Source organism: Metopolophium dirhodum, chromosome 1 (assembly GCF_019925205.1).
Source record: "Metopolophium dirhodum isolate CAU chromosome 1, ASM1992520v1, whole genome shotgun sequence".
Classification (NCBI taxonomy): Eukaryota; Metazoa; Arthropoda; class Insecta; order Hemiptera; family Aphididae; genus Metopolophium; species Metopolophium dirhodum.
The window spans coordinates 112214748-112240279 of NC_083560.1; the positions used below are offsets into that span (position 1 = coordinate 112214748).

Genomic DNA, 25532 nt, shown 5'->3' on the forward strand with positions numbered 1-25532 from the left:
TCAGTACTCGTAACGACAGTCGGTTCTCGCGCTGGTTGTACAGCAGTCACCGAGCTTTCCTTTGGCGTCCCTGATTGCCCGTTCGCGGTCCTCACACGCCCACTTCAGTCGTTCTACCTCATTTTCGACCGACTCCAATGTATTCCACTTTCTGGCAGTCTTTTCATCCTGGGTTTCAAAACCCGTGCACTGTGTCATCGGCGAGAGGCGATCGGAGAACTTGTGCTTCTCTAGTCGCTCTATCTCGGCCAACAAGCAAGCCGATCGCTCGGCCAAAACTTTTGCGTCGGCCGTAAGCTGGCAGTTTTCAGCCACCGCACACTTGAGCTGAAGTAACGTATCCGTCAGCTGTTCAGCCAACCGGCATCGTTCTTCACCCAGTTCCACGAGGATAGCTTTCGCGCGACACTGTTCCGCTTTTTGGGTTGCTTTCAGTTCACAGTGCACGTTGGCCGCGTTTTGGCTCTTGGTCTTCCAGCCAGCTGCCGCAGCGCACGCATCCGCTAGTTCCCGGCGGACCATGTCTGTACACTGGTCAACCCTAGCCAACTTCTCAGGTGCCGCTTTCCTATGTGCCTCCAGTTCCGCTTCCCGTTCCCTAAACTCTGTGGTTAGTTCCTGCAGGCACCTGTCGCTGGCTGCATTTTGCCGCTGCAGTTCGCAAAGCTGGTTCCCCTTGCACTGAACCATCGCCTCCTTATCGGTCAACGCGCCTCGTAACTTTTGTGCTTCGGTGGTTTTGCAATCAATCGCAGATTCTAAGTCAGCTTGTTGCCGTTGCAGTGACTTTACACACTCCTACATCGCAGAAAAAAATACATCGATGTTATATTGTTCTACGGTGTATTTAGAAGCACATTGTTTATATACACTGGTTCAGTATGGAGATTACAAAATTGTGGTAACAAGGTTTAGCGTATTAACGAGGATTGTATATAAGAATATAATATTAGATGGTACAAGATAAAAGTATCCAGCCCGGATTAATATAAGAGTTGGTATCTTAACGTTATGGGGTGTAAAAATTAAGTACTCCACATGTATAATGCCCCTAATTTTGAAAGAAATATATGATTAGGTATCAGCGACAAATCAACTAATATTTTTATAAAAATTAGTTTAAACAAAATAGTTTATAGTTGTATATACAAGAATTATTCAATGTGAAAATACATCAATTAACAATTGAACATTTTACATAATATTCATTATAATTTTACCAGATAAATTTATAGTAGGCGCTGTTATCTTCATATTCCCAATTACACAAGGTGGACACTAAAATGTGAAACCCTTAAATATAGCGATACCAGTTAATTTTATTATCTTAGTCCATGGTATCCAGATACAAGATAAAATTATATCTCTTATACATGCAAGTATACGAGATACAGCCTACCCTTCGCTGTATATTCCCAAATAATGTAGTAAAAATTACTTTTTCTTTATTGATTTTATCCCAAATATTATTATTGCATTCAATAGTTTTTTTCTTCAACATTTCCTGCTTGTTGATTTTTTCAACTATTTGCGATTCCTTACACGATTGAGATCTTATACTGCACTCCAACTCGTGGTTATCTTGTTCCAACTCTTCTACCGTACTCAATGTTTGGCTGTACTTCGATGATGTAGCTTCTAGTTCTTGATTGACTTCATCATAAGACTGTTGGTGAAGTATCTTTTTATCTTCTATCGTTCGTTGGAGATTATCCAACTTAATTTGCAAATCACATATTTCTGCTTTCACCCGGTCATGCTTGGCCACCTTTGCTTCCAATATATTTTTCTGTCCCTCTGTTTGTTTTAACCAAGCTTCCAGCAGTAAAATATCTGCATTATCGCGTTCGGTTGAGTTAAAGTGTTGATCACGATTTAAATTTTGTGAATGATCCATTATTATGATTGTCTAAAGTGCAATATTAAATATTAATAAAATACACAAATAAATTATAATATAATTTAAATATCTCAACATGTACTTACATAGTGGTTAAAATTCTTCTTAATTAAAAAATATGAGTGTTGAAGAGTGTACTGAATTTCTCGATTACAAAATGTGATATTATTATTAATTTGTATAGTTACTATGTAATAATATTTCTCTTAGTTACGAATTGGATGCTAAGCAATATTCAATCGTAGATAGGTACAACTAAATATGTACAAAGTCAATATTATGTACAATACTTTGATACACTTATAATTTTTATTCAACAGGGTAACATTACAATTAATTAATTTTTTTGATAAAGTGGGGTTACTTTGATACCACATTAAGAAATGTACAACGTAAAATAAAAACTAAAATTGTAATTAAACAGTAAAAAATAACCACATTCTACAGTAAATATGTAATTTAAAAGTGTAATCGTCATACATATGATTAACTATTAAATGTATGTCAGAGCAATTATTTATTTTTTTCTCTCTAACCCGCGCACACATTTTCAGTAGAACCAATCTTGTGTTGTCAGCTTTACCATTAAAATGAATTTACCTATTGTCAAACATTAAGTTAAGATATTATACACGTGAATTAATACATAGTTTTAACGTACAATTTTATTTTTACAATATTTCAATTTTAAACTGAAATATAAGCATTTTTACAATATCTTTTAAATAAACATAACGTGCATAAAAATTTAAACAAAAAAAAAACGTTCAAACCTACATAGTGTTTTTTAATAAAAATACAAGAAATTTATGACTCATTGACTCATTCCCAGTTGTCATTTCGGGCTATTATTCGTGTCGATTTTAACCCGAATACACGTGGCGAATAATTTAATTCTCTTACTAAATCTAAAGTTGCGTAGGTATGTGAATGTAGATTTGAAGATTATTTTTTCTAAAAAGCGTTACCTAGTCAGTAGTTAATAAATACTATACAAATATGTTGTGTATATTCATCGGCGTAATTGGGGGGGGGGGGGTTTAGGTTAGTAATTAGGCCCCTAAAAGGTTTTACTTCTCAGCCCCTTCTTATAGGCTCGTAGTTAAAACCCAAATTCTTACGAAGAAAAAAAAATGTTTGAAATAACTAATGTGTAATGATTATTATATTATAATAATATAAAATATAATATAATATACGTGGATGTATCAAGTACGAATTTATCGTAATATTGGTCATAGTTTTCGCGAAAGAAATGTGCGTGTTGTGTATAGCTTATCTGCTTATTGCATATGAGCTTCAAGCTTATATAACGCCCCTATGGGCTATGGCCCATCATAATATTATATTATTATTTTATTATATTTAAATAGGTACCCTTATTGGCGTACTTACCTATTCTTATAATATAGTTATATTAGTTGCATCGTACTGTGTAATCTAAAGTAAAAATTATCAGTAGTTTTCAAAAGCACCGGGAAAAACTAAAATAAATTAAGGAAAAACGGTAATTTTTACGCAAAATCGATAATGGCTGTAAAATGAAGTACATGCAATTTTTACTGAATGTTTATATAACTATGTTTGATGGCGATTTCTATAATAATTATAGGTAATATAATATTATTATATTATATTATACATAGATAAGTCATACAAGATTAAAGCATTATTAATAATTGTATCGTGAACATTAAATAAGTATACCACTACTAATATTTTAGTACAAATTAGTATCAGTTTTGTGCGCGCTGTGTAACCCTCAAATATTTCTGTATAATTTTTTATTTTTTATTTCGACCTGCCGGAGGAAACCATTGACAGAGAACGCTTGCTGCTCCAATCAATGACAAATTGGAACAAGCTAATCACCATGATTGAATCCATCATGTCGACAAAGGAAGACGACGAACGAGAAGACGAGGCCTACCACAGAGCAGCAACGAACAGGCGAAGAGCGTGGCAAGCTCCAGTCTGAGCCGCAAGGGACCACGATGAAGAACGGTCAGTCTTCACCCTCGAGTCGCTACAGCGAATCTTCGGAGGTGTCACTGACCACCACGTTCTTCATCACCACCACCGATGACACCATGGGAGGGTCGACGATCACTGCAGTGGATTCACGTACGAGAATACCAGGGTGACAGACCCCGGTCGGCCCTATAAGGCGTCAGGAAGATATCCAGAAAGATAACCTAACTAATTGTAAGGGGGGTAAGGCGGGTGTTGTCCCGTTTACCCTCCATTGTGGCGAAAGCCGGTATGTGCATAATATTAAACTTGATGTCTAATAAACGATGGCGACGCCGCGGCAGTAATGCAAAAGTATTTCCCGCGGCGTCGTCGATTAAAACCTGAAAAAAAAACATTTGATTTCAATTTAATTTTGTAATTTTTGTATAAAATTAAACAATTTAGAATATTAATATGTTATTTTGTTTATTTAGTGATGGAAATCAATCTTCTCCAATAAAAACTCCAGCTGGATTATTTTCTGTGACCAACTCAGCTGATGAATCTCATAGGTACCTATATATTTAATAAATTGTATTTTTATTATGTTATTTGTACTGCATTATAACCACAGATAATATTATAATGTGGTGTAACTTACAGTAAAAAACTAATCATTTAAAATGTTGAAACACATTTTGTTAGTGTTGAATCTGTCTGAAAAATATCATGCCAAGTTGATTTGTTTGGTTTATCGGACACTATACCTGGTGTCAAATGCCTTGAAAATGATGAGCTAGATTTACTTCAAAAGTATATTTTCATGGTATTTGTATTTTATTTTCTGTGATATTTTTAATCTTTATTGCTTTTGTATTTGCATGAGGAATAAAGAACAACAAAAAAAAAAAATAAATATCCGTCATGACAAGTACTACTAGAACACTGAAACTTACACATTCTTAATAAAAAAAATACATGTTCTTGGTTGTTCAGGGATAATAACCTGTTCGATTAAGAATTTGTGTTTGATATTAAGATATCAACTTGAATGATAATTAGTTATTAGTTTTAATATTTTGTAATTGATATTATATTTTTTATTATTGTTCTTATACTATTGTTATATATTTTTTAATATAATATGTAGACAGTGGCGTAGCAAGGGTATGGCGAACTGTGCCTACGCCAGGGGCGCAAATTATGAAGGGGCTCAAATTTGTGCTTCAAAATTGGTACTTATTTTTATTCTACCTTCAAAGCTACATTTCTTTATTATACATTTTGAAATTTGTATGATTTTGTTTATCTTGTTTATCGTTAAATTCGTGTTTCACTACAAAGAACGGTGCGTGTGTGTGTGTGTTTGTGTGTGAACACGTATGAATATCGAGCTTATCGTAATCGGATCGCCCGTGGCTCGTCTACACAATTATTATGATATTATTTGTCGTCTGTAAGACTGTAAATCAACAATCTTATTTTTAAAAGTGACGATAGTGCGTATTACAAATTACAATGCATAGTATGATGCGGATTATCGTATTGCCATTTCTTAGCCGTCTATGCTATTGACACGTCGCACGCTGTACGCACACGTAAGTTAATAAAACTATATAAACATTTTATAATTTATTCGTTAATAATTTAGTTGTACGTTAAAATTAACTCCCTTACTATCATACCTGATTCTTAGAACTCACACTTTTTTAGGTAATCTTAGTTAAAATAATGGCTTCAAAAAAACCTTCAGGATAGGATAGGTTTGAGAAGCAAAGAAAACTGAAAGAATCTAGTAATCAAAGTTTATCCGCATCGTTAGGAAAATGGCTTCAGAAACCTAGTTCAAAAGAAAATCTAGTAGTTCCTTCAGAAACTGATACTAACGATGAAATAAAAATAACAGAAAATGCTACCACCATTGAGTTTGATACTAACAATGCAATAAAAATAACAGAAAATGCCATTGAGTCTGATACTAACGATGAGATAAAAATAGAAAAACAGGATAATACCAAAAATGTTGACTTTAATGATCCTGCGAAATGGCCCGAAATAACACCAAGGTTAAAAGCTATTTTAATTGAACATGGTCCTCCAATCTCGTTAGGGAAAAATGAACTAACGATTTAGCAATCAAATACGACAAGGACCTCAATGGAATCGAGCTTTGCTCTGAAATGGAATGTTTTAAACACCAGGCTTCTGCATTGATGACCAATTTCAAAATGGCTGTAACTAAAGTAAAACTGCTAGTTGGGAAAGAAGTTTCAGTAAACTTAAACTAATAAAAAATTACTTAGGATCAACTATTGGACAAGAGAGATTAACAAGCATGGCAATTTTATCCATAGAACATGAATTTGCTAGACAAATTTCATATGACGAAATTATCGATGAATTCTCTAGCTTAAAAGCAAGAAAAGAAAATTTTTAAAGTTTTAAATTTACATTGTAATAAATAATAATAATTGATAATTATATAATGTGGTATTACCTAATAATATACATATCAAGAATAAATGTTAAATATATCATTCCGTATTTTCGTCAATTTTTTAATCGCTAAAAAGGCGCATTTTCCTACGTTTGCCAGGGGCGCTAACGAGTCTTCCTACGCCACTGTATGTAGACACCTATTACCTACCTAACTATTTTTATAATTATATTTTAATGTTTAATATCTACTGTAGAGTAGCAGAAACCATTTAATTAATTAGAATTTAATGAATCAATCAGAGAACACTAAATTATATTTTGTTATATATAATATTATATTTAATTATGTTTATACTTATGCAATTCAGCATAAGTATAATATAAATGTATTGTATTGTATTATTTAAATTACTTTTATGAGATTTATATACTATATATTAATCAATCCATATTATTTTAATACACCAATACAAATTGTAAAGTAATATAATAAATGTTTGTTTATTTTTATGCATTAAACAATTATATTTGTATGTACCTAGTTTTTATGTTTTAGTTATACATGTGTATGTTTACAATTTTTAAATTGTTTAATTAATTATCGTTAATAAATTATCTTTAGAATGAATAATGATTTTGAAAAATGTAAGAAAGAGAAAGATGAACTTATGGCAGAAAATGTAAAATATAGATAAAAAATAATTCAGAAGCAAAATGAAAAAATTGAGTACTATAAACAATTTGTTAATTTGGAAAATCAAAGATTCGAATCCAGGCAAAACCATTTCATCATCGCCATTTCGACGTAAGGCCACTTCGCCGTTAAAAAATACCCAACAGGTAGAAAAAAAATTCATTCGTAGAAAACATACACTCGTAAATATTTAACAATAAATGTAAAAGTTATATTTTGATCATTATAAGTATCGTGCCTACATAACATTTATCAATATTTAATAAGAATAATTAATTTAAAATATAATAATAAAAAAACATTAATTTGTTGTCAATAAAAAATAATTATAATAATAAGATTATTTCAAAGATATATTTTGAGAAATTCCTCGTAAAAATGATATTAAACTAAGATTTTTGTAATTACTCACAATTTTTATTAATCTTTTATCGACGTCTAAATATTTTTTTTATTTTTTTGGTGGACTTCTCCCCGTTTCCAATTGTGCGTAGTATGTATCACGGCCAGATTGGATTTTACGGACTTGAAATAAATGACCACAATGTTGGATGGCTGACACCAGTGGCGTTTTCTTTGGGTGTGCAAGTTGTGTGTTAACGCCCTATAATATTGATGTCATAACATATTGTGCATGTGTAATATTGTAATTTGGAAATTTGTAATGCATATTACATAGTAATATAATTTTATTTACAAAATCTTAAAATAATTGTTTTGTAGGTAATCTTCTCTATAAATAAAAATAATAATCAACAAATAAACTATTTTTAACTCGGGATTCGACCAGCGGTATGCACCGTCTGCAGCTACGACGCGCGGGCGCGATGGTGTGATTGCGGAATATTATGTATTGTGTCGTGTAGGACGTTAATGTTTTGAACAACGACTCGTGGTATCTAATATCCCACATTCGTAATTTGTCGTGATATTGTCGGCTAACTTCGGTGCAATGTTAATACTAGACCAAGTCGTTGAAAATGAAATTAACGACCAGCCGCTAATCGGCTATTCGGCTAATGGCAATTAGTAGTGGGGATCATCGCGGCTGCACGTTGTACACTCGTACTGCAACGCCGATCGACAAAAACTTATTGTTTATTTCTGTGCATCACTGCATCAGTATTGTACTATTGTTAATTAGCATGTACTACCTATTCTATCTTTTATGAATTTTATTGCAATTGATTGATAATTCAAGACAGTTACCAGGTATTCACTATTCTATTTATTTTTGTTTAAGATACTCTTGGTACTGATTATTTACAATACGTATTACGTGTCGTATAGTTATTAAACTTATTCCATATTAACAATAGGTATGTGTAACCGTAGCGAAGTTGTAAATCAATTAAAACAAAATTGCTTTTCAAGACTTTCATTTGCTGAAAAAAAAGTTTTAGTTCAAAATGGTAGACCGTGTCCAGATCTTGACATTTTAACAACAGTAAAAATTAAAAAGACGACAGATAATACGTCATGCACTCGGCATTTTCGTAAAGAGCTTTATAATATATCTGATTGGTTATGCGGTTGTGAAATTTCGAATAAATTTTTTTGTTGGTCTTGTTTACTATTTTCTACGAAAAAAACTGTTTGGAATAATCAAGGGTATGATGATTTAAATCATTTAAATACAGCTGTTAAAAAACATACTGAATCAGAAATTCATATAGCTGGATATTTTAAACTTAAGACATTTTTATCATCATCAACTGCTAGAATTGACACATCATTAGATAAACAAAGAAAAATAGATATTCAATTACATAATGAAAAAGCAGCAAAAAATAGAGAAATATTAAAAAGATTAATAAATGCAGTATGTTTTTTAGCTAAGCAGGAATTACCTTTTAGGGGACATAATGAAAACAAATATTCAGTAAATAGGGGAAACTATATGGAGTTATTGATTTCCAGCCAAGAATTTGATCCATTATTACAAGAACATTTAGATACATCTACTATTTTTCGAGGCACTTCTGTTTCCATACAAAATGATTTAATAAATTCTATTGCTGATGTTATTAAACATGAGATTTTTAATGAAATTCAAAATACACAATACGTGGCAATTATGCTTGACGAAACAACTGATATTAGTAATAAATCACAACTATCGACAGTACTGAGATATTTTTCAAAAAACGAAAGCAAAATTGTTGAACGTTTTCTTGGATTTGATGACATGAGTGCTGACAAAACAGCAGCCTCTCTATTTAATCACGTAAATCAAGTAGTTGAAAAATTTAAAATTGAAAACAAATTAGTGGCACAAACATATGACGGGGCAGCAGTAATGTCTGGCCATTTAAACGGGTTGCAAAGTAAAGTTTTAGAGAAATATCCTAAAGCTATATTTACTCATTGTTATGCGCATGTTATTAATTTAATACTTCAACAATCATTAGAGTGCAACAAGGAACTTAAAATATTTTTTCGAGGTCTTAACTCTTTACCTGTATTTTTTTCTCATTCTCCTAAAAGACTAAAAGCACTTTCAGAATTTATGACCAAAAAGTTACCCACATTGGCTACTACTCGTTGGAACTTTACTTCACGATTAGTTCATACAGTTCATAATCATCGAACATCATTGGTTGATTTTTTTATGTTTGTTTATGAAAGTGGTGATTTTGATAATGTTACTGGAATGACAGCAAAAGGGTTTGCAAATTTCCTTCAAGAAAATAAAAACATTTTTATTATACAAATATTATCTAATCTTCTTATTTTTACTGACGTATTGTTCAATATTTTACAGTCAAAACATTTTGATATTTTATTTTGTAGTCAAAAAATACTTGATTTTCAAAACCAATTATATCAAGAAAGGGAAAATTTTGATACTTTATGGGAATCATTTACTGAAAATGCTAACGAACTTTTTGTAAGCAATCGCAGGGTTAGTCAAACAGAAACCGACAGAAAAGATTATTATAGACGTCTTTATTTTGAAATTATCGACAATATACATACTCAAATTAATATCCGTTTTAAATCGTTTGAAAAATTGCAATATTTTAATTTACTTAATCCTACAAAAACTAAATGTTTTGCGAAAAAAGATAATTTTCCATCTGATTTACTTAAAAATTTACAAGATATTTATGGCGATTTTTTCAACTATGGTAAACTACAAAATGAACTTCATGTATGGTACACCTTAAAGGAATCATCCGATAAAAGTCCTATTGAAATTATGAATTATCTTTCTGAAATGAGCTTAAATAGTGGATTTTCCGAAGTGTATAAGTTGGCTCAATTAATATCTACTATACCAACAACAACCGCTTCAGTGGAGAGATCATTTTCATCTTTAAAAAGAATCCATACATATTGTCGCTCAACTCAAACCCAAGAAAGAATGAACAACTTAAGTATAATATCAATAGAAAAAGAATTGGTTTTCAAATTAAGGGCAAACAGAAATAAATTTTATGAAGATGTTATAAACAAATTTACTGAGAAAGAAAGAAGAATAGAATTTGAATTCAAATAAAAATCAATATATAATAGATTATATTCATTAAAACATTGTCAGTTTGTGTAATAATTAAATTTTATAAATATTTTTATGTATTTTTAAAAATTTAAAAAGTATGTAAAATAAATAACTTTAATAATAATATGTTGAATTGGGAATTTATTTTTCATAAGGGGGGGGGGGGGGGGGGGTTCCTAATCAATCACACATTAACGCCTAACGTCGAAAGTCAGGAAACGCCACTGGCTGACACCCATTTCAGTATTTAACCTAAGATATTACGTATTATATTATTATATATTATAATTTTATTTTGTTTATTACTAATTGTTAATTATTTTTAATTACCTCCGGTTGGCAGCTTCTGCATAATTATTTGTACGATCTTGACCATTGATTACTCGATCATGTACATTCTATAATAACGGTGGGAAAAGTGCTGGTCTACGTCCATTTTTTGATCTGTTTTTGCGGCCAATGTAGTTATTCTCGAACCAATCCAACAAATCTTGTAATTCGTCTGGTAAATAGTCTGCTAGCTCATCTACGGCTTTATCGATGTCTTCAATTTTCACGAAAGCTAATGCAGTTATCATTTTAACGGAGAGAGCAAAATCTGCATTATTATTGTAACTTGAAATCAAACCTAGACTACACAATTTTAATCGGAAATTTTTTGTCAGATGATACAAACATCCATTGATTTGAGCGTTTTGAAAATTATCTTTCATAGATATTATAGCAGCATTTTCAAAATCACACGATATAAAATCAGGATATAAATTTGGTTTTAATTGTTTTAATCTATGAAAAAGTTTTTGGTATGTTTTAGCTTGTTTATTTGGTAAAAGTGCATATATAAGTGGATGTACACCTCCAATTTTTTTGGCTAGTATAACGTAAACTTGCGTAAAAAGAGGAGGTGCAATCTTAAATGTTCCGTCACAAAACCATATCACATCGCCAAAATCGTTTTTTCCTGTCTGCACTAAACGCATCGAATATGAACATAAAACCATTATCTACGAAAACATCACGCCGACGAATAGTTTCTGCAACTGCCATTTTGGTACTGACGAGCAAACATAAATTATATAATGCACGCCTAATATGAGCTAAGAAATACCTGTTATTAAATTATTATCTTATGTACCTATGTTCGATTATCGCTAAACGCGATTATGAATACACACAAACTCTGCACACACAGGCCACCGGATAAGGCGGATATGGCAACATGATAAATTAATCCATGTTAATTCATTTAATTACGAGCAAATTAGATATTAGCACCATAAAAGCATGGGAAACAATTGCACCGAAAGACGAGATACCACCAATTCAAGTACTGATACAATTTTTAGAAAAACGTTTTTAAATAGTAGAAGCTGTTGAATCGGTATCACAAATGAATATCAAAGAAAGCTCGGATTCGAAGGGAAATAAGAAAATCAATAAAGGCTATCCCAAGGAGAAAACGTATTATTCATTCGCGGCTACCGATATGACTAAATGTTACAATTGTAATTTACCACATACTATTTATAAGTGCCCTGCATTCCTAGCATTATCAGTACCCGACAGAATAAATAAAGTAAATGCACTAAAGTTGTGCAAAATATGTATGCGTCCACACAATGACAAAAAATGTCTTGGTAAAAAATGTTTCAAGTGCCATAAAGCCCACAACACGAGGCTACATTTAAATGCGAGCAAAGACGGTGAAGAGAATAAAAGTAATACGATGACAGCCGCGGGTAACGATAATAGTAACACTAGTCGTTCCGATAACGAGACCATACCAATCACAGCACACAGTACAGTCGCAGCGACGGCGGCTGCGCCCGATAAACACGTTATGTTATCCACCGCCGTGATAAAAGTATATGATAAAATGGGTAGGGATGGCAAAATTCGTCTCGACAACGATATATCGAAAATCCGATATATCATTCAATTTTATCGATGACAAATTATCGAAGTCAACCTGTTATCGATTATCCATTTAAAACTGAAATAAAAGAAATAGGAAATTCTTACCCGGCTGCGCTACGACTGTTTTTTTCCTTGGAAAAGCGACTTAAATTCAACGCTGTATCAAAATTAGAATATATTACATTTATGGAAGAATATATTGAATTAAATCATATGGATGTCGTCTTGGAAAACGAAGAAATAAAAATCGGCGTAAATGACTATTTACCGCATCATGCCGTGATAAATACAAATATTACTACTAGACTGCGCGTGGTATTTGACGCGTCATGCAAAAGGACTTAGTTTGGATGATGCGTTGTTAAAGGGTCCTACTATACAGGAGGAATTGATTACTATTTTGGCTCGTTTTAGAAAACATAAATTCGCGTTCTCCGCAGACGTATCAAAAATGTATCGCCAAATATGGGTGGACCCACTGGACCCGCAGCAGCGTAGCTATCAAAAAATTATTTGGCGTGCAAATCCCGGAGAGCCACTGCGTACCTATAGGTTGAACACGGTAACATACGGGACGGTTCCAGCTTCATTTTTGGCGACCGGGTGTTTAGCTAATTTAGCCGAAAAGGAATACCACATGTTTCCTGACGCCTGCGACGTCATTAAATCCGATTTTTACATGGACGACTATTTGGGTGGTGCGGACACCAAAGATAACGCGTTAAGGTTACGTAATTCATTAATCGAAGTTATGCTCCGGGGTGGTTTTCCACTAAGAAAATGGATGTCAAATAGTTCCGAGCTGCTCGCCGATATGCCCAATATAGGAAATAAATCAATGACCATAATGGAGCTTGAAAATAAAATGACTAAAATTTTAGGCTTATTATGGTGTCCGGAACGCGATGTTTTTAAATATAAAATTGAAATAACAACGCTCAACGATCTACCAGTTACCAAAAGAAATATATTATCACAAATCGCTTCATTATTCGATCCACTAGGACTCGTTGGTCCTATAGTAATACGCGCAAAAATATTAATGCAAAAATTATGGCAATTACAATGTGATTGGGATAAACCTGTACCGATTGAAGTTCAAAAAGAATGGAAAGGTTATGTAAGTTCTTTAAATTATTTACGGGAATTAGAAATACCTAGATATCTTGGTACCGAAACTGACTATGAAATACAAATACATGATTTTGCCGACGCTAGTTTATTAGCATACGGGGCATGTTTATACATTCGTTGTTCGAGTAATAAAAATATACACGTCACCAAACTTATTTGCGCAAAATCAAAAATAGCACCGTTAAAAATAATATCCCTACCTCGCCTGGAGCTATGCGCTGCCGTAATACTAGCGCGCTTAGCAAATAAAGTCTTACCAAAATTAAAATTAAATATAAAAAATAAATATTTTTGGACGGACTCGTCTATAACATTAGCTTGGATCACTTCCCCGTCGTCAAGGTGGAAAACTTACGTGGCTCACCGAGTAAGTGAAATACAGGATATGACCAGGTGAAATGAATGGAATCACGTGAGCACTCAAGATAATCCAGCCGATTTAATATCTCGCGGTTGCGGTGACGATCAAATAATAAATAATGATTTATGGTGGGAGGACCCTCATTGGCTCACCGATAATTCCGAAAACTGGCCAAAATCAAAGATCAACGTTAACGCCGGTATAATACCGGAAGCAAAAGAAAAAATCACTTTATTGATAGAAGATAGAACCCGTAAATGAAAACTTAATTAAAAATTATTCATCGTGGAATAAATTATTACGAGTGTTTTCTTATTGTTTGCGTTTTATTAAAATCCGTGTCAAAAAGCTTGAAGCCATTCTTCAACTCGAAGAACTACGAGCAGCTGAAATTGCCGTTATCAAAATAACACAATCATACTACTGGTCAAGTGAAATAAATGGTTTAATAAATAATTCTATTCTGCCGAACAACAGTAAATTGAGAAATTTGAAACCTTTTTTAGAAAATGGAATTATGAGAGTCGGTGGTCGATTAAAAAATGCTCTATATTTAGACCAATGTCAGCGTAGTCCTATTTTAATACCTCAAAATAGCACTATTGTAAATTTAATATTGCAAAATGAACATGAAAAATTGATGCACGCCGGTCCTCAAGCTATGTTGGCCAATACACGATTGAAGTATTGGATAATAGGCGGTCGAAATGCTGCAAGACATATTTTTCATAAATGTATTAAATGTTTTAGACTCCGACCTGTTATAGTGGAACCTATAATGGGAAATTTACCAGCGGAACGCCTAGAATCATATCGAGCTTTTAAAAAATGCGGAGTGGATTTCGCCGGTCCAATCACAATCAAAACCAGTTTGAGAAAAAGGGCAGCAGTGACTAAGGGCTACATTTGCGTCTTCGTGTGTTTTAGTACTCGTGCTGTCCACATAGAACTTGTAAGTGAACTGACTAGTGATGCATTTTTGAACGCGTTAAAAAGATTTATTGGTCGTCGTGGCGTATGCTCTAATATATATAGTGACAATGCCACTAATTTCGTCGGCGCCAATAAAAAGCTTTTAGAGCTTAAATGTTTGTTCCAGTCAGCTACCCATTTGGACAAAATGTATAATACGTTAGCAACAGAGGGTATTAATTGGCATTTTATTCCCCCCCGATCGCCTCATTTTGGTGGGTTATGGGAGGCTTCTGTAAAATCTATAAAAACTCATCTATACCGGGTATTGGGCGAATCGCATTTGACCTATGAAGAATTAAATACTATTTTAATAAAGATAGAAGCTGTCTTAAATTCTCGCCCACTCACTCCTCTTTCCTCCGATCCTATGGACGCGACACTATTAACACCAGCTCATTTCCTTATTGGTGAACCTACCTGTTCAGTACCTGAACCTGACTTGTCGGCTGTACCTGATAACCGCTTGAAGCGATGGCAGCGCGTGACTCGACTTACGCAGTGTCTTTGGAAACGTTGGCATGACGAATACTTATCTCAACTACACACCCGAAAAAAATGGTTGTCAAATAAAGGTCCAAATTTAAGCGTTGGTACTTTGGTACTAATTAAGGAAAACAACATAACTCCTTTGTCATGGTCACTTGGTCGCGTAGTACGTGTGCAGGCTGGAGCTGACGGGGTCATTCGAGTGGCTACTGTTTTGAGCTGCGGGAAGGAGGTAAAAAGGTCTGTCAGAAAATTATGTCCTCTTCCGTTCGAAGGTAATGTTTAGAATTCAATAAAATAAAACACATATTTTTTTTGCCGTGTAATTATAATCGTAAAAAAATTTTTTTTATCTGTTAAATATTTATTAATGTAATTTATTTGAAATGAATTTTCTTATTATATCGTAATTTCTAATTTTGTAATTTATAATATTAATATTTTTCGATGTATTATAATATTTAATATTTGTTTAAGGTTTATGTTGAAAATTATTTAAATGTTTCAAGGCTGGCGGCATGTTGACGCGTATATTTTATTGAAATAAATTGTAAACCGGATTTGTCGTATTATCGCTCGCGATAGTGAGCACTATGTAATATAATAGAAAAAAAGAAGTCTAGTGTCAGTATGCGTTCGACTGCCAATCGCCACGTAAATAAAAATATATTATTACAAAATAAACCAACTATATTCTTATATTCTTACCAGTAATAAAATCACATACAGTCCACAAATTTAAATTCGTAATTTAACAAATTACTTTATTCACAATAATATCATCAAATATACTTAGTAATATCATAGGCTGACTGACCGTTTTCACTCAGAATCGTTTTTCTTATACAATGATATTATATCATTGAATTCAAATTTAACACCATCCATTACAGTGACCCACTTGTAATCTACTGTACAGCAGAGCGACATCCACTTACCCACCTTTTTTTACTTTAAAATATTAAGTATTTTAATGGTTTTTGAACTTTGTAGGAATGATACTTGTTCAATTTTAATTTATTTTAAAAATTCTTAATTTTTAATCAATACATTCATCGTTCTACTCAAAATCTAAAATAAAACTTAAATTAAAGTTGACGTAGATAATTATAATATTCATCATATTCACTGATGTTACATGGTTAAATTTTGAACATTTTAATATTAATACAGCTTCAATTTTCTATTCTTCTGCTTGTTGAAGTTTGTTAATAATAGGTCCATTTTTAAGTTTTCTTTCCGTTTGTACTCAAGTGTCAGTAAAATTAAGTTGGACAGCCAGTTATGTTACATTGATTGCCTTTGAGGATTGTCAACTCTGTTTAAGCAGGAAAATGTCGATTCACAAACTGCTGAGCTACATCCAAATACTTCAACTGATGCTAAAATTTCATATGTAGCTTTAAATGCTTTACGTTATTGATAATGCTTTAATAAGATGTTCTTATTAGATATATTATGTTCTTTTAAATAATTTTTACACTAATTATTTCATCTTTTGAAGGAATATTAATTTTATGATCATTAAATATTTTAAAATTTCATTGGACTTCTTCATTTCTTGATTGTTTTAAACTATTAATTACGCTATGAATAATTGGAATCGCTAAGGTTTTTTCTCTTTGCAAAAATTTTATCGGCTGGTTTGATGTATCTTAAACATTTTAACATAAGAGACAATGCAAATCTAAATGTTTTCTTTTTCATTGTTAATTAGAGTCCTGCACATTGAGCTACTTCATTGCCATGAAATGATTTTCCATGTACTTTTTTTAGACAATTTATCATAATTATTATATGTATATAATTTCACATATTTTTAAATGGCTAGACCAACCGTTGTTCTAACAATCTAACTGTATTATTGCCTTCGTATAATGAATTTATTTTAAATTTGTTAAATACTTTATGAATAAGCCTACACTGATCAAAAAAATGACCAATTTCGGTTACTTCCGGCACGGCTTTGACAATAACCAAATGAAATTGATGATTATAACAATGAACATAGGGAATAGTTCTATTAAGCTATTTTGCTTTAAAGCCTGAACACCACCTTTAATACCACTCATCACGCTAGCTCCACCGTAACATTGGCTAAGCATATAATCAGTATTAATATTTAATGACTTCAAAAGATCAAGTGTCATTTGCACAAAATAAGTTGGATTTAAATTTGTTGCATTTTAATTGATAATAAAGATTCAATTGTTTTTCCATTTTTTACGTATCGTATGGCTATGGCAATATTTTCTCGATTATTATTGTGTTTTGTTCCATCCTCCATTATAGTATACCATGGGACATCTGCATTTTTTAAATCTTCTACAAGACTATTTTGCACAGCTTTATGCATAATATTGATAGTTTCATTTTAAATGTCAGGGGATAAATAAGTAGCATTTAGAGGAATTAATTTAGCACATTCTGAAAGTTAAGTGTCTTTTTTAAGTGTACCGAAAAAGTGATTGAAATAAACCTTTATCTTCGTGCATCTCTAAATCAAAATCCCCACGAAATAGTAATTCGTTCCCGACTAAAAATATGATTATTTCAAAAATTGATTTTACATAATATCTATGTTTTCGAGAACGTTTTCATTCAACAATGTTGAAATTTCTGTAGTCGTTTCAACACGTTTTTGTTTATCTACCAATTTTGTTATTTTCTAAAGTTTTTTTCCAGTTGGTATATCCTGTCACAGAAAATGCAATTTCTTTAGTCTCATTATTACCAACAATTCTGCACGGATAACAAAATGCAACATTTTTTCTGGACAATATTCAAGCCAATCAAATAATTTAAACCATTGACTTCTAAAAGATCTACCACCTACATTAGGATACGACAGAAGAATTATTGATTTTTTTATGTGTTCGAAAAATCATTTGACTATTTGTTTTATTAATTATTGAAATGTTCTCTGATGATTTATCCTTATTTGAAGTACTTTCGGACAATTTATTATTTTGGGTAGTATTTTCAAAATTATTTTTGGTTGTTTCGATTACCTATGAATCAATTTTATGTATTTGTGTTTAATAAATACTAAAACTAAAAATAATATTTTGTTAAATTACCTATTTAATTTCATTAATTATATATATTTTAATTTTATTATATTTATTTATAAAAATATTGCTCATTCAATTTGCCTCAAATTTAATAAATCTAAATTTAATTATAATGTAACAATTTATTAACTCGCCTTTAAATAACAGTGATATAATTTCTTGGCACACGTGTACTGCTGCAGTCGGCGATAAAATGAAAGAATACTTGGGTGTTTTATAATAAATGTCAATTGATAGCAAAGTATTGAGCAACGATAACGATAGCAATCAATCAATTTGCCAACGGTCGTCGTGACACGTCGGTATCGTCATGTCCCGGAATGTCCGATATAAATACTACAATACGGCTAAAAAAAACTTTTATCTATTCTATTACCGATGAATATCTAATACCGATTTTTTAGGGGGGAGACGCCAACTCCAACCCCCCTTGACCACTTAGTGGCTACGGGCCTGGACGGAAGTCTCCCACCACTTTCTATGGTGAAGTGAGGAACCGAGGATACGTATCGAAAATCTGTGATCATACCTATTTATTTAGTCATGTTTTTCCTAATCAATAATAATAATAATAATAATAATAAAAATAGTACCTACTTATACATTTTTTCATTTATTATTGTTATTAACTTTTTGGGACGATATCACCATACCGAAAAATTGTAAATAGGCTTTTGGTAAATATAGGCAGTAGCTTAAAATTAATCTAAAGTTTTGAAAATGTCATTGTGCATATAAAATGTATATAAAACATTTGTGCTTATGTATCTTTAATAATTTTAAATAGCTCAGAGTTTAAAACAAGTAGCTAAAGGTAGATATCGTAGATAAATTAATGTAAAACAAAATGTTAATTTTTTCAGCATGCCTATTTACCTAATAGCATATACGAAGAATGGCCATTCCTATGTAAGGTTTCCATTAGTTTTTTAACATTGCTTTAATTCCATATGTGAGAATCGTGACTGGATCTTGAATATTTGGCACAGACGTTTAAAATTGGTAGTTTAACGTCACATATCTAAAATATTGTAGTATTCAAAAATATATTAGTATTATCAATTATTATAAAATAGTATATTACTGTTATTAGTATTATTAATTTAATTTACATATTACCTAAATGTTTTTAAAAAATTATTGATTATAATAATTAGAAAAAAAAACTTACGATTTGAGTGTCGATTGAATGGTAACCTTTCCTATATTAAATATGTCCGGGATATAACTTATCATTTATCGATGGAGGGAAAATCGCAATGTGAGTGCAATCAACAACTCCAACTCCAACCAAATTTTTCATTGAATCTGAATCATAGAAACCGGTATAGACTTTTGGTTTATTATATATTATTATAATATTAACATAATATATAAAGCATACCTACCCTTTTCGCACTGCATTCAATTCATCCAAACTTCTTGGAAAGTAGACAAATTGCTCAAAAAGTTGGCGATTATTCAGCGCTGATGTAACTTCTGTGATGAAATTGCTGACTGAAGCCTGCCTTAATGCTCAGTAACTACTTACACCTATATCGTTTTGATAGCTTCCTGACGCAAGAATAGCAGTCAATACCTATATTATAATATGAGTTATTGTGATAAATTCAGTGTATGTACCTATATGCTATAAAAATAAGAACTAACAAACTTTTCGTTCAATTGTTAGGCCTCTTGATATTGCTGGAGGTTCCATGTTAGGAGTAGTGATGGGCGGTAACGAATAATTTTGTATATTTTGTTTCTTATTCTATATATTCTAAATAGTTTTAACTTTTAACTAATGATATCTTTTGTGTGCTTATCTAATTATAAATTTTTCATATTTAATTCGCTTACAATGTACTTAGTTCATAGATATTTTTTTTTATGATAACTTAAAAGTTAAACGAAGTTAATTTTTTTTTAGATTTTTTTTTTAGTATTTCTTAGGCTTAACATTTATTTTCTTACATGTACTAGCTTAAAATTAGGTTTATTTTCTGTATCCACTGCTTTAAATTGATTTTATACCTTATACTAACTTAAATATTAGGTTCATCAATTTACATTTTTTTTTTATTTATATTTTATTTTTTACATTTGTTTTCATGCTTATGCTGACTTAAATTAGGTTAGAAAAAATTTTACACATTCTTTGTACTTGACTTGCTTTAAAATTTTTTTATATCTTATACCAACTTAAATTAGGTTAATCATTTTACATTTTATTTTTTTTAGCATTTACTTGTTTTAATATTTTTATGCTTATGTAGACTTATATTGGGTTAAAAGTTTTTTTTTTCATTCTTTGTATCAACTTGCTTTAACATTTATTTTAGATTCTGAGCGAAGCGATGAATGTATTGATTCTACAATGATGTGTGTTTTTTTTTTATTTTTTTTTTTATTTTTGTGTCTGTCATCACCTTTTAGGACAGTAAAAGTGCTTGGATTTTCTTCAATAGTAACTTTTCTGATAGGAAAGTGAATCTAGTTGGTACTTTGGGGGGTCAAAAGTAAAAATTTCCCAGTAGTTTTCACAAGCGACGTGAAAAACAAAAGAAAAATTAAGGAAAAACGGGAATTTTTACGGGAAAATCGATTTTGGTTTTTGGTGTATCTCTAAAACAAATGACCGTAGGGACATGCAATTTTGACTGAATGTTTATATTAGCATTTTCTATACACCATAAACTTTACAAAATATTTTGACTCTTTTTGAGCTGTTTACGGCTAATGTCAGTTTTCAATTTTTTTAGTTTTTTTTTCTATAAATATCAATAAAATTTTATCTGTTGATTAAAAAAGCTTGAAAATTTAATAGAAGGCTCCTAGGTTATTGTTTCAAAGGCAGATGAAAAAAATTAAAAATCCTTAGTCACAGTTTTCAATTATAAGCATTTAAAGTTCAAATTTTGACGAAATACGGAAAAATCACGAAAAATAGCAAATTATTTTGAGTTGAGAATTCATAAAAATTTTTCTTTTTAAATCTAAGATTTGAAAATGTAATATAAGATTACTCATAAGTTTGTCTACCTTTATCAAAAAAAAAATGTCTAGGAGAAACTTAAATTAAATTTTTATGAGCGTCTGAAATTTATATTTTTAGAACATTTGATATTTACTCGATTTCACATGTAACAATTTTCTTATTTTATTGTAATTAAAAAACGAATGACTGTAGATACTTGAAAATTTCACTGAATGTTCATATTAGCATTTTCTATACACCATAAAATGTTGAAAATATTTTGACTCTTTTTGAGCTGTTTACGGACATTGTCAGTTTTCAATTTTTTTAGTTTTTTTTTTCTATAAATATCAATAAATTTTTATTTGTTGGGTAAAAAAGCGTGAATATTTAATATAAGGCTCCTGATATATCGTTCTAATAGCAGTTGAAAAATATTAAAAATACATAGGCACAATTTTTTTTTATAAGCATTTAAATAGTTCAAATTTTGACAACATTTATCAAATTTATAATTTATTAATTATTTTGTGGTTAAAAATGTTTAACTTTTATGGCTAAAGATTGAAAATTTAAAACAAAGCTCCGAGTAAATAGGTTATATATAAATTACTTTATTCACAATAATATAATCAAATATACTTGGTAAAATCATAGGCTGACTGACCGTTTTCGCTCAGAATCGTTTTTCTTATACAATGATATTAAATCATTGAATTCAAATTTAACACCATCCATTACAGTGACCCACTTGTAACCTACTGTACAGCAGAGCGACATCCACTTATCCACCTTTTTTGTGCTTATGTTTACTTAAATTAGGTTTAATTTATTTTAGTATTTAGGTAGGTAAGTAACTTAAAGTAGGTTATTTGTATTTATTATTATTATTCTGTAACTCTTGTACAATAGTTATTTAATAGTTATTTAGGTAGTCCTAATAGTTCATGATTTTTTTTTTTAAAGTTATCTTAGTAAAACAAAACATTTATTTGGGGTTTTTATTTTTAGTCCTGTAGGAGGTTGAGTCTCCCATAAGATTTGGTATTAATATTTTTTTTTGTTTTCATAATATATAGTTTGGATACTTGTCAGACTAAGTATTTTTATTGTTAAATGTTTTTTTTACAAGTGTTGTATGATTTGGGAATTATAGATTAATGTTTTTGGTATTTTTAAGAATGTTGGTTTGTTTGACCTTTTTATTATTTATTTTTTTTTTGTTTTATCAATTGATTTGTTAGGGTATTTTTTTAATTCTTTATTTCTTTTTGTATGATTTTCGATTGAAGTGATTTGTATTTTATTTATTTTAATCGTTGTGTTTTTACCATCGTTTATCGTTTCTTTAAGTTTTATATTATGTATGAATGAAGCGAGTGTCGGTATTTCTTGTATGTGAACTATATCGTTGGGAATTTTATTGGATATTTTTGTTGTAACGGTATACAATCCACAATTTCCATCGTTGAGGACGTTTTCTCCTGGTTTGAATATATGAAATATATTATTGACTTGATTTTTAGGTTGTACCATGCCTTTTATTTTTGTTTCAATTATGTTATTATCATTAAAAAATGTATGAATGTTATTTATTATGTTAGCGTGTTCTTTTGATTTCCAATTGTGTGCTAGTTTTGTTCATCTTTATGGTATATATGTATTTTAATGTTAGTATTTTGAAATTCGGAGTATATTAATTGTTTTATTATAGACCAATTTAGTCTGTCTATCCGTGAAACTAAGGTGGGTATTGCAATTTTTGAAATATTTAGTTTTGTAGCTTCAAGTTTTAGATTGTGAATTGAAGATTCTAGATCCTTATATTTAAGCTTGTGATAATGTAATTTTTTTGTTATTAAGTGAAATATAGTTTTATAGTTATTGATTATAGGTATTGTGTCCCCCACATTTATTTTTTGTAATGCAAGTTGTGGTTTAGTATCACCGTATACTTTGGATATTAAATTTGTTATCCCCTTATTCATTTTGAGATCTGCAGATATACAGTGTGCTATAGCAAAGTTATCTGGGCAATTAAATATGCTACCTGTTAATTCTATAATATTGTTGGTATTATCTATACTATTGAGCGCGTTTATATTGTTGATTTTTAATTGGATTTTTAATTGGATATTTATATTATTATTTAAAATAATGTCACTGTCTTTGAAATCGATCAAGGCATCATTTTTGATCAAAAAGTCATTTCCAGGTAAGATTGCGCTGTTTATTTTTTTTACTACGTGAGCGTCAATATTGAAATAGTTATTGTCGATTTTGATTTTAATTTTGGTTAAGTAAAGTTCTTCCACCATGCAATACAGATTGTAGAAAAAAATGCATAGACAAACTACCTGAAGAAAGAAGAGTTGAAATAAATGTTATGTTTTGAAACCTCACATATAAAGAGAGAAGAATTGTGATTTATAATGCTTGTAAACGTTTAGATGTAAAAAGGCGACGAAGTAAAATAAAACAATTAAGAAAAAAATTACTTATAAATACCATTTAACAGACAACAATTCTACAGCCATTGAAATTTGTAAGGTTTTTTTTCTCACAACACTTGGTTTTAATAAAAATAATGACAGAGCAATTTTTAACATCTTGAATAAAACATCTTTTGGGGAGTTGACACCACCAAAAAATAAACGTACTTAGAAAAAAAGCAATGATAGTGTTAAAACACATAATTTAGTGAGTGATCATATTGAACTGTTTCATCCAACTATTTCCCACTAACCGACGAGAGCATGCCCCAAATGTACGGTACCTGCCTAGTGATATCAATATTAAATTCATACATGAAGATTTTAATGAAAAATATCCTGACATTCAGATATTATATGAATTCTACAGATTAAAATTAAAAGAAAAAAAATATTTCATTTGCAGTTCTCGGCCATAAGGAATGTGAAATTTGTGAAGCTTTCAAACTGCATGAGCACACTAATGAAAATATGCAACCAAATAGAGAAATTTGTATTACAAATATTGAACATACACGTCGGTTAGGTTAGAGATTTATAAGAGATTTATAACAACAGCACGCAAAGAGATCCTCTCAACCAACTAATGACTCCAATAATATAGTGTATTACTCTGCTGATCTACAGAAAGTAATCATGTTACCGAGAGTTGACACATTCAAAAAAGTTATATTTGTTAGAAGGTTAACTACTTACAATGAAACTTTTGTTCCACTTGATGAAAAAATCAAATTTAACACAATTGCTTGTACTTGGCATGAGGCTATAAGTGGTCGAAATAAAGAGGATATAATTAGTACATACTATTTTTTTTTTCAAACAACTGAGAGATGATGTGACACATATAGTTATTTGGCTTGACAATTGTTCTAGTCAAAATAAAAATTGGTGTCTATTAAGTTTTTATTTTTTTTTATTAGTTCTGATAAAACATCAACAAACATTAATGATTTGTTTTTTTTTTTTGAGCCAGGCCATACTTTTATGAGTGCTGACAACTTCCACCACCAAATTGAGTTGTCATTAAAAAAACAAGGTAAAACCTATGACTTTAAAGACTTTTTGGATGCTATTGAGAGTTCTAAAAAAATGGCATAATTGTAAAACAAATGGAATTAAGTGACTTTTTTCTGTGGAAAGACAATTAGTCCCAAATAAAAACAAATAAAAAAGCAAATAGAGTATTATTAAAAGATATGGTTGCATTGAGAGCTGAAAAAGGCAAATTTAATATTTTTATTACAAGACTGACATAACCAATAATGTTTACCAGGAACTAGATTTTTTAAATAAATCTCATCTTAAATAAACTCCATTGCCACCTTCTAAGACTACACCTAACTTATTGACAGAGTTCTTCCAGATAACAGAAAAACATTTTGGAAAAATTTGCATGCCAGCTTTACTTAACTTTGTAAGTCTGAAATGTTATATTTATTTTTAATTTTTAAGTTCTAATAATTTGAGTTTTTTTATATGCTGCTAACTTTAACCAGTAAGAAATTTTACCTATTGACTATTTTAACTATACAATATTATTTCTATTACAAAAGTATAATTATATTTGTATTTGATTATGATATTAAACTATTTCAAGACAGAAATGTGATGTAAATTAATGTAGTTATAAACATTCAATGTAC

General features: G+C 30.6%; 2 protein-coding genes and 1 pseudogene across 2 annotated transcripts; 1 reads left to right on the top strand and 2 right to left on the bottom strand.

Moving 5' to 3' along the window:
• On the bottom strand, window positions 1-1897 carry LOC132934461 (CDK5 regulatory subunit-associated protein 2-like). Its single transcript, XM_061000762.1, has 2 exons — window positions 1439-1897; window positions 1-798 (listed from the first exon to the last, which is right to left on the bottom strand). Exons 1-2 carry the CDS (start codon window positions 1895-1897, stop codon window positions 1-3), a joined length of 1257 nt encoding a protein of 418 aa, XP_060856745.1.
• Window positions 1898-7437: 5540 nt separating this feature from the next.
• Window positions 7438-11318, bottom strand: LOC132933670 (uncharacterized; annotated as a pseudogene).
• On the top strand, window positions 7767-10488 carry LOC132936226 (zinc finger MYM-type protein 1-like). Its single transcript, XM_061002918.1, has 2 exons — window positions 7767-8198; window positions 8306-10488. The coding sequence occupies exon 2, from the start codon at window positions 8308-8310 to the stop codon at window positions 10486-10488; it is 2181 nt and encodes a 726-aa protein (XP_060858901.1). The 5' UTR covers window positions 7767-8198; window positions 8306-8307.
• Window positions 11319-25532: the final 14214 nt, after the last annotated feature.

What these genes read in the sequence shown, in the direction of transcription:
- LOC132936226 (XM_061002918.1), top strand. Translation starts at nt 8,308, where the DNA reads ATGTGTAACCGTAGCGAAGTTGTAAATCAATTAAAACAAAATTGCTTT.
- LOC132934461 (XM_061000762.1), bottom strand. Translation starts at nt 1,897, where the DNA reads ATGGATCATTCACAAAATTTAAATCGTGATCAACACTTTAACTCAACC. An exon ending in ATAAAATCAATAAAGAAAAA is followed by an intron (nt 799 to 1,438) that starts GTAATTTTTACT and finishes TCTGCGATGTAG; the next exon opens with GAGTGTGTAAAGTCACTGCA.